The sequence below is a fragment of the Sebastes fasciatus genome, chromosome 4 (assembly GCF_043250625.1).
Source record: "Sebastes fasciatus isolate fSebFas1 chromosome 4, fSebFas1.pri, whole genome shotgun sequence".
NCBI lineage: Eukaryota > Metazoa > Chordata > Actinopteri > Perciformes > Sebastidae > Sebastes > Sebastes fasciatus.
The window spans coordinates 7735295-7750626 of record NC_133798.1 but is presented as its reverse complement, the minus strand read 5'-3'; the positions used below and the strand labels follow the sequence as shown (position 1 = coordinate 7750626).

The 15332-nt window shown below is 43.6% G+C and overlaps 1 protein-coding gene across 2 annotated transcripts in view; it reads right to left on the bottom strand.

The window, feature by feature from the left end:
• Positions 1-5844, bottom strand: part of mtss1la (MTSS I-BAR domain containing 2a) — a 31660-nt gene extending 25816 nt beyond the window's left edge. The window contains exons 1-3 of one of the 2 annotated variants that reach the window (XM_074631794.1): positions 5152-5844; positions 235-296; positions 64-137 (exon numbers count right to left, since the gene is read on the bottom strand). In XM_074631794.1, the coding sequence (XP_074487895.1) occupies positions 64-137; positions 235-296; positions 5152-5220 (205 nt within the window). In that variant the 5' untranslated portion in view covers positions 5221-5844. The remainder of the gene's footprint in view (positions 1-63; positions 138-234; positions 297-5151) is intronic. The other variant, XM_074631795.1, reaches the window with a different exon arrangement.
• Positions 5845-15332: the final 9488 nt, after the last annotated feature.

Here is a 15332-nt window from a genome sequence, read left to right as displayed (position 1 = left end):
TTTCTGAGTCTTAACTCCACGTTGTGTGAGAGCTCGTATTAATAGAAAAAAACTCCCCCTTACCTCTTGAGTTGGTCGCCATGTCCGCCACCTTCTGAAAGGCATCTAAAAAGGCCACCGCTGCCAGAATCGTGGTCCTGGAATTACATTGGCATATACAGTATGTTCACTGCACCGTGACTGCATAAAGAGTGTGGAAAATATCACACAAAAACTTTTGGAACCACTTCTCACCTGAGCTGAGAGTGCAGCTTTGTGGCCTTGGCACTGAAGTCTTCCCACATGGGGTAAGAGCTCTGATAAGAGAAGAGAGAAGAAACAAGTTAAAAATCAAATATCTCACCAAGGACATTTAAGTGCACAAAAACAAACACTGTATGCATAAATATTTGAAAAGACATAATGTTCTCAACAACTGGATAGCATTTACACTGATAACACTGAAATAAGGCCGCAGTAACTCAAAGGGAGCTTGGCTTCTTACCCCGGGGTTAGAAACAGGTCGGGGTATAAGCTCCGTGCTCCGACTTGTCTTTAAAAAGGTCAACTTGATTTCTCAGGGCACTTATGTTATTATTATTGTCCTCGATCAGCCTCTGCCTTGGGCTGGTGTGCATGTTCACGTGTTAAGATGTCTTTTGTACGTGCATGATCTGCATAAGCTCTCATATCATGAATGTTTACGTGCACCGGGTGCAGGTAGCATGGCTGGTCTTTGAAAGAAAATCTGGATTAGATTCACCCCAGGATCATCACACGTTGCCTCGAGCTGTGAGAGCAGAAGCCAAACATAAAACACATTGGAAGCTAGATCCCATTAGAGCGAGAGCTTGAGCCCTGGAGAAAAGGAGAGGCAGGGCATAACCCCTGTCTAACCCCCCCTTTTGATGGAGAGGAGCCAAAAGAGGCCGCACATCTCTGCCTATATATAGTCAAGTTTGCAATCTGGACACAGTCTTCATCATTTCTGTTATGACCTCCATTCTGGAAATGACGGCGCTTAACTCTCTTGCCTTTAAGAAAGTGATTTAGGAGCCGCCGTCCCTAACAAAAATGTTTCTCCCGGCCTCGCTGTCTGCACTCGACTCCAACAGGTGTCTAATTAGCTTGTGTGGCCTGTGACTCCCAGGGGCAGGAGGGATGCGCTGCCAAGGCAGCTGAGGGAGGGAGGAGGGAGGGAGGGTGAAGAAGCCGTGGGAGGGTGGGACGCACATTTCCCTCTTCATCCACACCCAGCAGCTTCCAGGGAGGATAGGGGAGGGAGGGAAGGAAGGAGAGACGGGCTCTTCCTTCCTCCAAAGCCTCGTCATTCAGCGGAGGTGTTAAAACTACCATCCTCGAATGCAGTAGGCGATGTTGTTTAAGGACATCTTTTTGTTTTTTAAAAGGTGGTTGCTTTCCCACACACAGAGGCTTGAAGTCACATCCCATTTGCATCCATTGCTGACCTAATTCTTGATTGCTGATGTAATCCAGCTGAATCATTGCATTCCTTTTCACCCTCTCTCTACCTCCTCTTCTACCACCTCCTCCTACTTCTTTGTAGCTTCGTCTTACAGTTATATAACCAACAGGTGCTGCTAATAGCAACGCATTTTGTCTGTACAGTCAACGAAGAGGCTTCTCCAGGCACTAGCAGTATTCAGAATCTCTCCTCTAGTCTGGGTGCCTTGTCTAACAATGTTCAGAAAAGAGGCCCAAGTGTCATTTTTGATTCTGCTGAACTGTCATTTGATGCTCAGGTGACTAAAGTGGTGAAGTCCTGCTTTTTGCCTATAACTGAGACAGTTTACCAAGACCAGGTCATTTCTTTCCTCTGCAGACTTAGAAAAGGTCACCCACGCTTTTATCTCCTCAAGACTCGATTATTGAAATGCACTTTTTATTCTGGTATCAGCAGGCGGCACATCCAAAGACTGCAGTTGATACAAAACGCTGCTGCCAGGCTTTTAACACGTACGAAGAGAAGCGACCACATCACACCAATTCCTGCTGCCCTTCACTGGTTACCTTTGAGTTTTAGAATTGATTTTAAGATTTTACTGTTTGTTTTTAAAGCCTTGAATGGTCTTTCTCTCGCCTGATGCTTGAGATCCTCTTGCAGGGCCCTAATAATGGTTCCAAAATCCAAACTTGTCAACAAAGGTGACCGGGCTTTTGCTGTTCGGGCCCCTCAGCTGTGGACCTCCCTGCCTGAGGATCTCAGGCAGGCAAACTCAGTATCTTCCTTTGAATCTCTTCTTAAGACTCACTTTTATATGAATGCTTTTTCTTAAAGCTGCAGTGGGTAGAAATGGAACAAATATGATTAAAAAAAAGTTATTTTTATAAAACACCAGTGCATGAGATTGGTAATCTGAAAAAAAAAACATGTGCCTCTGTGTCCTCCGGTTCTCCTAATGGCATCTGCAAGATTTCACAGACCGGAAGAAAACAACCAATCAGAGCTGATCTGGAGTCTGCCGTCCGCCGTCCAGCTTCCTTCTACGAGAGCCTCGAGTCAATCACTCGTGAACTCCGACCAAACGGTCAAACTAGGCAGCGCTGATCAAATATGAATCTATATTCTGTTACTGTAATAACTATTTCTCTCCTCAAATGTTTTCAGAATCATCTTGTAGTGTACTGTTTAGCTGTAAAATGAGAACGTTTGTGACCCGGCAGCCATGTTGAGCTCTCTTGAGGAAACACCAAGCATCGCCCACCAGCCGGAGCACAGCCAATAGGAACGCTCTCTCTCTCTGAAATGACCTGTGATTGGTCAAAGTCTTCCGTCACAGGCTAGATTTTCTAAAGCCTGTAAACAGAGCCATGAGGAGGAGCAGAAGTCTAGTTTTCTCTAAGAACACTTGAATTACAATATGCTGAAAGGTTATTATGGAATTTTTGCCCAATGATGCCAAAAACTTGGTGCCTACTGAAGCTTTATCTGATGGTGCATTGTTGTAACTATTTATATGATTTTATTTTGTATTTATATGATTTTATTTTCGTTAGATCTGAAGTTCTGGGTGTTAATTACTTTTATCATGCTTTTAGCACTTTGTAACCTTCTTTGGAAAAGTGTTATATCAATAAAGTTATTATTATTATTCTCTAAGTGCACTGTATATCATGTATTGTACATTATACTGTAACATTGTTCCCAATCAGCGAGATCAGCACAGGAAAGCCGTGCACAGGAAAGCTGCGTAACTCCCCGGGGGGGTAAAGCTGGTCTGACAGGCCTGTATGGCCCAGCAGCCAGGCGGCAGGAATGAGGTCAGATGTCTGTCTCAGACTGTGGACATCATGGACACTGTGCTGACTAAGGGCTTCAGCCTCATTCATCTGCGCTGCCTGCTTATCAATACACAGACTGCCTTTTTTCTAAGAGCCCCTCTCTCTCTCTGGCCCTGGCATGAGCAGCACACCACAGAGGGGAAATACATGAAACCAAAGCGGCGCTGCCAATATATAGCCGAGAGCTGATTTCATTGGAGCCTGACAAACGAGGGCCCATAAATAGTCTGTCCAACGGGCCCCGTGAGCCAGCGATCAATAAGAAATCGGTTAGGTGGAAAGTGGCGCCTGATGCTCGGCTTATTATTCACCGTTATCAACACTTTGTAGCCACATCCACAATGAGAGGACGGGGGGGGGGGGGGGGGGGGGGGGGCTGATGAATACGTTCACACTTTCCATCTGTTGTGGTGAACAACAACAGACCACCCTGGTTCAACTTCCTTGTCTTGACCCCCCTCCCCCAACACACACAAACACACACACTTGCATGTGGGTTATAGATGATGGGAGTTCCTGCTTGAAGTGGCAGTAGGCAGAATATTTTTGGCATCATTGGGCTAAAAATTCCATAATAACCTTTCAGCATATTGGAATTCAAGTGTTCTGAGAGAAAACTAGACTTCTGCACCTCCTCATGGCTCTGTTTTCAGGCTTTAGAAAATCTCATCCAATAATCAATAATAATCCAATCACGGGTCATTTCAGAGAGAGAGCGTTCTTATTGAACGTTTCCTATTGGCTGTGCATGGCTGCCGGGTAACAAACTTTCTAATTTTACAGCTAAACAGTAGACTGCAAGATGTTTCTGAAAACATCTGAGGAGAGAAATAGGCATTACAGTAACAGAATATTGATTCATATTTGATCAGCGCTGCCTAGTTTGACCGTTTGGTCGGGGTTCGCGATTGAATGACTCGTGGCTCTCATAGACGGCAGCTGGACGGCAGACTCCAGATCAGCTCTGATTGGTTGTTTTCTTCCGGTCGGTGAAATCCTGCAGATGACATTAGGGGCACCGGAGGACACAGAGGAACATGATCATATGAAATCATATTTACTCCATTTCTACCCACTGCAGCTTAAAGAAATAGTTTTAAAAATAAGTTGAGAGGCGGATGAACTCGTGTTTTATACAAATAACATGAGTCTATTCAGTTACTAAAAGGTGAGGCCTGGATTAAATGTGTATTGAGCTTCTTAAGTAAAGGTTTCCTGCCACAAGGCCAAACATCAGGGAAGCACAATCGATAACCTCTCATGCCTGTTTCTGTCCAGGGCAGGAGGTGAATGTGGTGCAGCAGCCGACTATTTTCTTTCAGAGCATCCTTCTGTGTCCGGCATTTAATCTAGGAAACCTTGGAGGCTGAGATGGAGGAGGAAGAGTTGTTTGGTGGGGTCAAATGGCAACCCTGAACATTTATACTGAGATAACTGCACAATATTGAAAATATAATGTCAATATTGTGCAGTTTTGATAGCTCTTTCTGCTTTCTTTTGATTTGATTCTAGTCATGATGAAGTTAGATTTTGACCCCCTGAACCAAACACATAAAGGCACCACCAAGTAACAAAATAAACACTTTAGTTTAGTTTGAGCAGATATTGTATGGTATATACACACACATTGTTGAATATTTAGAACTGTGGCTGACAGACCTGCTGCACACATTATGCAAATGACACAAAGGGAAACATGTTCATCCCTCAGTTTGTCCTGCAGCGGTGTCTCTCTCCAGTGGGGGGGGGGGGACCCGGTATAACAGACAAAGGCAGTAAAAACATGCGTGTGATCAGCCACCGTGCACCCACAAAGGTCACATATATTAATCCCCCCAGTCTATACTTTAATGCATGTGTGTGTGTTACCTTCATGTCGTTCACGATGGCCTGGAATAATCCACCCAGCGCTCCACACTCCTTCTCCACCGACTCCATGGTGTCAACAAACCCAACAAAAACAAAAAGCTCGTAAAAAATCAGATTCCGTTTTCAAACATCAGACATGGAGATCTTTGTTCTTCGTTGTTCCTCTCCTCCTGCAACAACGAGAGGATGCGTATAGAGCCAGCAGTAGTAGCCAGCAGCCAGCAGCCTGCGGAGCGCACAGACAAAAAGAAATATGCTGCTCGATGGCACCGGGAGGAACCGGGAGGAACCGGGAGCTCTCTTGCTCCGCCGCCGGCGCTACTCGCCTCTCTCTCGGGTCGCTGACGGTGGAGGGATGGAGAGCACTTTGTCCGCCGGGTGAACTACAGCCGTAAAACGTGGAGCACTGGACATGCACTGTGGCTCCTCATGATCGCAGCGTTCACACAAATAAACGGAGAGATCACAGTTGTGGGGAAGAGGGCAGGAGGAGGAGGAAGAGGAAGAGGAGGAGGAGGAGGAGGGGGCACCACGGGAGCCGGGATCGGTCGCAGGTCTGGGACGCGGGGACGCGCTCCGTTGTTAGTGCAGCACAGCGGAGCAGATGTCTGTCGGAGGCTGGAGTCTCCAGTAATACGATCCATGGGAATGGGAATAGGGGGCTGGTCAAGTTGGGTTTTTTTTGGAGGAGGGGTCAAGGAGGAAAACCCCTCCTCTCCTACCTCCTCCTCCTCCTCCTCCTTCCTCCCCCATGCAAACAAAAGTGAAGCCCTGACTGTCTTCCCATTGAACAATTGATTGAGATGCAAAGAGGGATTTCCTCGGGTTCTTATGTGTATTCACGCACGCGTCTGTTAATCATCATTGGGTCTTTTCTCAGGGAACAGTGTGGGCCATGATCACCTCACTTTGCATCAGTTAATCTCCTGAATAAACGTGACAAAAGACTGACAATGTTAATTTAACTCAAGATAATTTCCTGTGACTTAAAGGAATAGTTCAACACTTTGGGGAAATAGGCTAGCCTATGCACTTATGCTTTCTTGCCAAGTTAGATAAGTAGATACCGCTCTCTCTTATTTGTAGGATAGGTTAAAGGTGCTAAATTTGATAACCAGAGCATTAAAGGTCCCATATCCTGCTCATTTTCAGGTTCATACTTGTATTTTGTGTTTCAACTAGAACATGTTTACATGCTGTAATGTTAAAAAAAAAAAAAAAAAATCCTCATACTGTCGGCCTGAATATGCCTGTATTTGCCCTCTGTCTGAAATGCTCCGTTTTAGCACATCGGAATTGCAACGGAATTGCAACAGAATTGGGTTGCTAGGCAACAGTTTGGGTCCATGTGTACTTCCTGTCAGCTGATGACATTCACATACACTGCAACCAGGAATAAACTGGGACACATTTACAATGTTTACGTTTAAAATTGTGTCAAGGGTCTAAATATTGTATATTCGTAACATCACAAATGGGCCGAAATCCTGACAGCTTGTTTCAAATGCAGAGTTTCTGAATATGGGCTGTGTGTATTTCCCTATGGATTGAGTGTTTCGATACTTTCATAGTTTTTATATAGAACTTAAGCCTGCTTTATAATAAAAAAACATGAAAATCTCCCTTTTTTATAATATGGGACCTTTAATACAGCAGCAAACAACTATTTTCTATGTAAAAAATATAGGGAGCCTTATTACCGCCCCTTCCAGTGGACCCCATGGCACCCTATTTCGGAAGAAATATGAACAGTAGTCAACGGAAATAAATAAATATTTCTTTTGATCCCGTTTGAATTGCGTGATGAATCCCACATATGATGGTTGTCAATTTAAAACATAATTTTGCAAATCAAGAAAGTCACAGTTTGTCATAGGTTTGACATAGTATCTTTTAGTTTTGTGTGAAACCGCTTAGTGAACTACATCTCTCGTCTCGGACAATATACGTCACCAACACTAGCTAGCTAACTAATGTAGCTATGACCATAAGAAGGCTCTCTATAGAGGAGCAATGTCTACCTGAGCATAGAATGAAGTCACTCTCCCTCTGTGTGTGTTGTAATCCAAGCTTCTCTTTGCTTTGTTGGCATAGCCGGGCCGGTCATGTGTGCTTTTACTGCATGTTCGTGCATGTGAGCATGCCCCAGGAAGTCAGACAGGAAGTCACTGCACCTGGCCAATAGTCCAGCACAGGGGTCTGATAACACAAAGTCACTTTGTGAAACTCAAAAAAGTACAAAATGCAAGTCTCCCTCAAAAATAATCCAAGGCACACTGTAGAGGTTTGAACAAAATTACAATGCCTTTATTTTACATGGCAATAATTGTTTAAAATGATCAACGCGTTGCGACCAACATAGGTCTTTATCAGGGTCACTTTGTAAAACTTTTTAAATTACTACCCAATCAAATTCACAGACATCCCGCCCTCTTCTGAGATCAAATGGTTATATGCCTATCGGCTGTCAATTAAACTTGTTAGGCTGCTGTCAGGTTTGTAACGCCATAACATACAGCGATGTTAGCAGACTAGCAAGTGCACATTAGATTTGACAATGACCGCAGAAAATAGCCAGGCCAATAAAAGGCAAAAAATATACTATTTTCATGAGGAATCGGTATGTGTAACATTTGCGGTGTGAGTGTGTCAGTCAGTAAAAGATGTAATTGAGCGCCAAGGCCACAGCAACTTTTCATGGGACTTTCCGGCTGGTAGCAGTCAATGAATAAAGAAGGTAAAGGAGCCAAAAACGACGCTGAAAAATTGACAGTCTCTGTTTACCAAACTGACGAAGAAGGCCAATGAAGCAAAGAGCCTTTGTTTAGTGGCGTACACCCAAACAAAACACAAAAGCCCGTCGCCAATGGAAGAATTGTAATAGAGGCGATGACTGCGGTGGCTGAAACGTTATTAAAGGACCATAAAAGAAAGACAGAAATGATGTTTGCTATTGGCGATGTACAACTTGGTGCTTTGAGAAGCTCTCAGCCACTTTCATTTTGTCTAATTAGCGCTCAGAGGGAAACAGGTTGGAGAACCCTGGTCCAGCACATAACCCCTGTAAAACTGAAAGGCCTAAAAGGGTTTTTGAAGGGAGTAAACTAATGATATATGAAATGTTAAAGGAACAGTGTATAACATTCCCGGGGATCTATTAGCAAACATGGAATATAATATTCATAACTATGTTTTCATTAGTGTATAATCACCTGAAACTAAGAATCGTTGTGTGTTGAGTGTTATTTTGCACTCGGAGGCTCACGTTACCACGGTCTTGGAAAGGGAGGAGTGAACGGAGGAGTACTTAGTTGGTTTCAATCTGCAACCACACCGCTAGATGCTGCCAGATCCTACACATTGTCTCTTTAATTAGTGAGCTTTAGATGCGCTGGCAGGTAGGAATCTCTGACCTTTACACAGAGCCAGGTTAGCTGTTTCCAGTGTCTCCACTAAGCTAAGCTAACCAGCTGCTAGCGGTAGCTTTACATTTACCATCTTCTCATCCAACTCTCAGTAAGAAAGCCAACATGCATATTTCCCAAAAATGTCGAACTATTCAGTTAAATTCAGATCATTTGGGGGAAATACAATTTGAAACAATTAAAGCAGCCAGTCAGCCAAAGCCAGTTTTACTTTAGAATAATAAGGTGGTGGATTTATGTTAGGTTAATTAGAGGTTTAGCAGTCTACCGAAACCCATCACATTCAGTAGGGAGCGTTAGAGGCCACCAGAGTGTAATGTATTCAAACCCCATCATCACTGGTCTGTTATTGAGCGTCTACGGGATATACTGGGGTCACTCCAAAACGTTCCTGATAAACATCCTGTCAGTTTATAACCCTGCACATCTGCCACACACACCTTCCTCTCTCATCAGGAGGGCATCCACCCCACCAGGCAGACCTCCTTGTGAAACATGACTCAGTCCAGACAAAAAAGAAAAAATGCAGCCCACGTCAGCAGACAGACCAACCCTGGGGAGGAAAATCTACATTATCTTTTATCAATCATACCTCTCTTTTACCACATCATTTCCTCTGCTTTCGCTCCCTTTGGGTCGTGTGAGTAGAGTTTGCTTACAAAGCAATTACATGATCAGCGTTGTACCATGTAATAATACCCTTCATATTTCTCATACAGAAGAAAAACACGACTTCTACTGTGGGTATTTATAGAGCAACCAGATACCAGCATCCTGCCCTGAGAGAAGGACTTATAAACAAGAGCAGAGTCATAAACATGAGTAGTGTCAGAAAAAAAAGAATGACACAAAGAATACAAAATCAGTCTTCTTATTAAGATGCGGTAACTAGGTTAGGAACTATGTCTGGTTTGGTATCTCCTGCCCACGTGGACACACATGAGGTAGAGAGGCTGGGACCGGAGCCCAGTCCCTGTGCTTTCACCACAGCGCTCACTGGCATCTCAGAGAAAACAGCTATAAAACTGAAAATATCCCCAACACAGATGCTGACATTCCTCCTCTCCACTACCACCACCAGCAACCCCCCCTGGAAAAAAAACCTCTGTTCTCTGCCATACCGCTGATGCATGCGCGTCTGCAAAAGTTTGCTTAATTCAGCAAAGGATGGGTTTTAGTAAGGAAAAAATGTGACGGTTTCTGTTTCGTCTCGCTCACTCCGAGTAAGGCTTTACAACTGAAAGCAATCATCGGCCCTAAACACATCAAGCTGGGGAGACTCAGAAGATTTTGAAGGCTTATATAACCCGACTTTAAGGGCTTTGACTTCTGGGTACATTTTCATTCACCATTGTGCGATAATGCCTGTTTATTTTTCGGCCTTGCGTCTCGCCTCATTCATATGAGAGAGTGGAGGAAAACTATTTATCATTTCATTAGCAGGGGGCAACACAATAGAAGTACATTTACTCAGCTTGTAGATAAGTAATTGAAATCTGGATAACGTTAGGTGTTATGTTGCAACACTCACTCATGTAAGGTTACGAGGTGGGAACTTTAAAACAAACGCCTGTTTATGTTCCTAATCTTGCTTCTGTTCACTTCCTGCTCCCTCTGGATGGCATTTCAGGTTCGCTCTAACCTTGACCCAGCCACAGAAGCAGCTCTCCACGATACAAAAATGGAAACACAGGCTTCGTAATATACTGTGACCTCTCATCTCAAAGTCAGGTCCTACCCATGATTCAACTGGAGGCCTTGTCTCGCCTGGTTTATCGCCCACGGTGAAGAATAACATTCGGGAAGCTGTGACCCCTGATGAAGTCACTGCTGAGGTCACCGCTGAGGTCTTGTGTCCACTTGACTGTAAAATCTATCAGGATTTATCATCTGAGGTTGAGTCCGCTCAGACTGTTATGCAACGGTGAGCTCACCTGCAGGGAATCATAAGGACACAAACATCGGCTGGTTTTCCTTACGATGAGATAAGATCAACTTTACAGAAAAAAAAGAAACCGATCATACAGACCGACAGCAGAGAAGTTGATTATACAACATGTTTGAGAAATTCCTGTGGGTGTTTTGATGCTGTTCTTTTCCACAATGAAAGCTCATGTCACCATTGGAATCCATTTTAACAGAATGAATTCAAGCTGCTATTCTCTGTCTGAGAGGAAAACACTTACCAGCAGCCACCTTTCAAGCCTACGGGGGGTGAGCGTTTGATACTCAAAAGACAGATTTTAGGTGGAGCATTTACAGCCGTTGGCATCGTGTTTACTGTCTTATTCCCCCCCCCCCCTGCATTTACAGCCTCTGTTTGAGTTACAGTTAATATTTCCTGAAAACAACAGGCTAGCATTGAACATCAATCAAAGATAAGGCAATAAAGAATAATACTCTCTGTAGTAAAGATGGAAAAAAACACCCGATTCGACTGCCATTAAACAGGAATTATCAGTCGCCATAAGCACCATAGATGTGGGTCAGTAGGGGCCTACTACGGCTATGTTGTAAAAGTGAAAGCTAAACTTAAAAGCAACACGTTCTAACATGTTGTAAAACTGAATGAAACGTTACATTTTGAACACAAACAAAAAAGCTTCTTTAGGTTTAGGCGACAAAAATACTTAGTTATGTTTAGGGAAAAACATTGTATTTTGGCTTAAAATAACTGTGAAGGCTTGTGAAAACAATGACAACTACACGTTGCTGGTTACTACAGCGCCTTACTTCGGCTTCTGCTAGAGGTTGCTGTTGTGTTCTTTTATACCTTCTTTTTATGTTCTACCATATGAATAGATGATAAAACCTACTAGTGGGTGTAGTAGGCCCCTACTGACCCCCATCTATGGTACCTATAATGACTGATAACGTCTATTTAACAGCCTGACGACAGTCTGATCGGCCAGGTCAAGTTAGTGTATTACTAATATGTTAATTTGCATTATTATTTGTTATGCTACTTTTATTATGACAACACAATGACCAATTTTATCATAGTTTATGCAGATGATGGCATTCTCTCCCTCTCTCCTTTTTTTTTGATCGAAGACCCTCTGACCTCCTTGTCTTGTGAGAGTTTTCGTATGTTTTTGCAACTTGGGGGTTTCCTTCTAGACACAACCCCAGCCACCGTCTGACTTCCTTTGCTCCTAAAGTAGTGTTATTATGGTAAGGATGGCCTCTGAGCGAGGTGAACAGTGTTACCGCGGTTTTGCACTCGGTGGCTCACGTTACCGCAGTCTTGGAAAGGGAGCAGTGAGCGGAGGGGTACTCAGCTGGTTGCAATCTGCAACCACACCACTAGATGCTACACACTGTACCTTTAATCACAAGACAATCATTTTGACAAAAAGATAGACTTTTTTTATAATTTGCTGGTTAAATGTACTTGAACTCTTCATAAGCGAGCTGTATGCGATCCCTTGTAGTCTTCAACTTAAAAATAAAACTACAGTAATTTGTCTTAGTTCAGCAGCTGGCTCCCATCACTCCTTTGGGTCAGTGCCTCTCTGAACGTGACACACCACAACCCCATACGTCAACACATCACAGATGGACAGAAAGTTGTCCTGGGAGAGGGATCACAATCTGTGGCATGCACTCTTTGCACTGCATATACCACAGAAGTCTTCAAACAGGGGGGGTAGATGGCTAATGAATGAGCTAATGTAAACCAAACTGGCTGAGATAGGCTCTCCCTCGGGAACCTGTGCATCTCTTTCTCCCCTTCCTTTGCTTTCATCCGCCTGTCTTTTCTTGCCTGTTTCCTCCACTTCTTGCTCTTCCCTTTGTTCCAACCCTCTCCTCTTCCCCGGTCTTATCATTACTTCCTAAACCTCCCTAAATTTACTTCCTTTTCTTACCCACCCAAGTTCTGGTGCCCCCTTGGAGAGACTCACCAGCTCCATGTGAGCCTGTGGAATTTCCTCTACAGTTTGCCCGGCAGGTCCCGCTCTCCTCCTGAAGCATCCCACAGACACGTGTGCTTCTGTATACATCTCACAGAGATCGTGGAAGAGATAGAAGCTCACACACGTGTAAAGACAGAGGAAGGTTTGAGGGGAGCTATACAGTATGCTGGGCCACGTGACTCACTTTTGTTGGGATTGCTTGACCTCCACACACAATGCACACCAAGCCCTGCATACACACAAACAAACACTGGGCCAGACACACAAACAAAATAATACTGCAGCTGGGAACACTATAAACACAACTATTCATTCACTAAAGCAAACAAACTTGCTTGGGAAATGATTAAGCAGCTTTTCCTCTCTTTTAAATATGGAAAATATTTTTTGAACTGGATCCGTTAGACAGCTGTCAGCTCCAAAATAGGACCACATTCGGTGCACTATTAAACAGCCATTTCTTGCTTGTGCTAAAAATGTTTCAGCTCTCATCCAGAGTATCTGTCTTTTTAACAATGTCCATGACAAATGCAGCCATGTAAGAGGAAACGCAGACCTCTGTTAACTTGCCACAGAGCAGCAGCAGCAGCACAGATCCAAACTGACATCTGGAACCAAGCAAACAGTCACATGGTGAACATCATGTACACAAATACCCTGCAATGTGAAAATATAAATCTGTGTGAAGCACACAAACAGACATAGACAAGGACATTCAGCGGAGTGTCAGATTTTCACTTCGCCTCCTGGTAAAACTCCAATCAACTTATCTCCGCTGAGCAAATCTGTTTATGTGATCTCCAGCAAGGACACGACAGCCCAACTCATTTTGGAGAATAAACACTCGCTGATGATGCTCTGTCGGTGTGGTTCATTTCAATTAAAACTGATGAGCTGGGATGGAAATAAAGTGTCAGTTTTGGCTCGAATCATTAGCTATCAGAGTTCCCACTGTGAGACAAATGAGACAAAACTTTCCAAGCTCACCATTGCTGAATAAAGTTCTATCTCTCATACACGGGAACAAAAATGAATTATGTCGGATGAGGAATCTCCGCAAAGACAGTGTAGATCCTCTCACCACGGTGTTATTCACAGTGATGTGCCTCCCCCAGACGCACAAAATAAACACAATTCTAGCTGACATTCCTCTTTAAGAAAGAAGAGTGACCCGGGTCAGCTCAGTGTTTGGGCATCGCTGCCATTCCACGCGTACTCCCTCCGGAGTCAGTGTCAGTCCAAAGTGCACGGATTGTGTGTATCCAACTGTGCATGCCGGGCGTATCTGTGTATACGGGTGCACACTATGTGAACTCTGTGTGTGTGTGTGTGTATGTGTGTCTTAGAAAATATGCTGCTTGAATCCAAGCCGCTCTGAAAATAAACCGCAGGGTCAACAAACAAGACGGAGAGAGAAAGGCCGTCCGTGTGCCGCTGACTGTGTGTTGGGAGAGAGGAGGGGGTTGTGGGGGTACAAAATATGTGCTTTCCCCTCTGTTTTCCTGTCTGCAGCGGGAACAGAACCCTCTGACTTCTCAGTGAACTGTGTGTATCATGAGAAGGACACAACACGCACCCAGGGTTTGGTTTGGTTTGGAGGGCCCAGGAAGGAAGCTTGTCCTCGTCCTTGGGAGTCAAGGATCTGGAGGTCACAAGCTTGTTAGATTCAACACAAACGAACGAAGAGAGTGCATGTGGAGGAATGAGCAGCATCTGAAAGCAAACAGGCATCCTGCAAGAATGTGTAAACGTTTGTTACAGGAAAATCATCAATCCTATTAAATACAAAAAATGAGGTTGTCAGTGTTAACTGCAATCCAATAAATCACTGCAGCAACTACTGTGGCAGGTTTAATCTTCCAACATTGAATAACAAGACTGGGCTTATTATAGCCTCAGGGACTGTGTTTTTTTGAGCTAAATGCAAACGTCAGCATGCTAACAATGACAGTGCTAACATGCCGATGTTTAATGTTGACCATGTTCACCATGTAAGTTTAGCATGCTAACATTTGCTAACAAAGATAGTATTAACATGCAGATGTTTTAGATGTTGACAATGTTCACCATCTAAGTTTAGCATGCTAACATTGCTAATTAGCATTAAATACAAAGTTCTTCGGTCTTTACATTCCTTGAACCATCGAAGGCCATCGATGAAAAGTTTCAACCCTTGTCTGTCTTCGGCCTCACCAGAGTTAAGACACATGGTACAAGAACAATGAATGTCTGCCAATCCAGACAACTACATTTTGAAATATTTTACTGGATAACCAAAAAAATTGTATCTGCTATGGGCACCAGAAAAAAAGTCAGAGGATCACCAACATCATTAAGATTCACCATCTGGTGCCTCTGAGTATCTGTAGCAAATTTCATAAAAATCCATTCAATATTTGTCAAGATATTTCAGCCTCTAGACCAAAGTGGTGGACCTATCATCATTACTAGATGCAGCCTGGTCATGACTTGTTTACATGCTGCCACCTAGTGTTAGTTTACATGAGCAACACAAAAGTGAAATGCCCTCATCTACTGGATATGATCAAACCAGACCTGCCAATTGTATTAGGCTTTAGGGAATTACTTTATATCATACTTAACAAATGGTTTACTCTATTGATGGAGATCGATCAACAACAGAAAAAATGCGTTCGGCCCACCGTCTAATCTGTTTTTATGTCTGGACAACAAATTGGATACTAATAAGAAACATGCCATTTTGTCATCTAAAAGGGAATTCTGCCAATTTCACTCATACTGTAGTAGTCATGGTAAGGTTGATCACGGTTCGGAATCGGAAACTTAAAGTTTTCCTGTGTAACAAACTTTCAGTCAA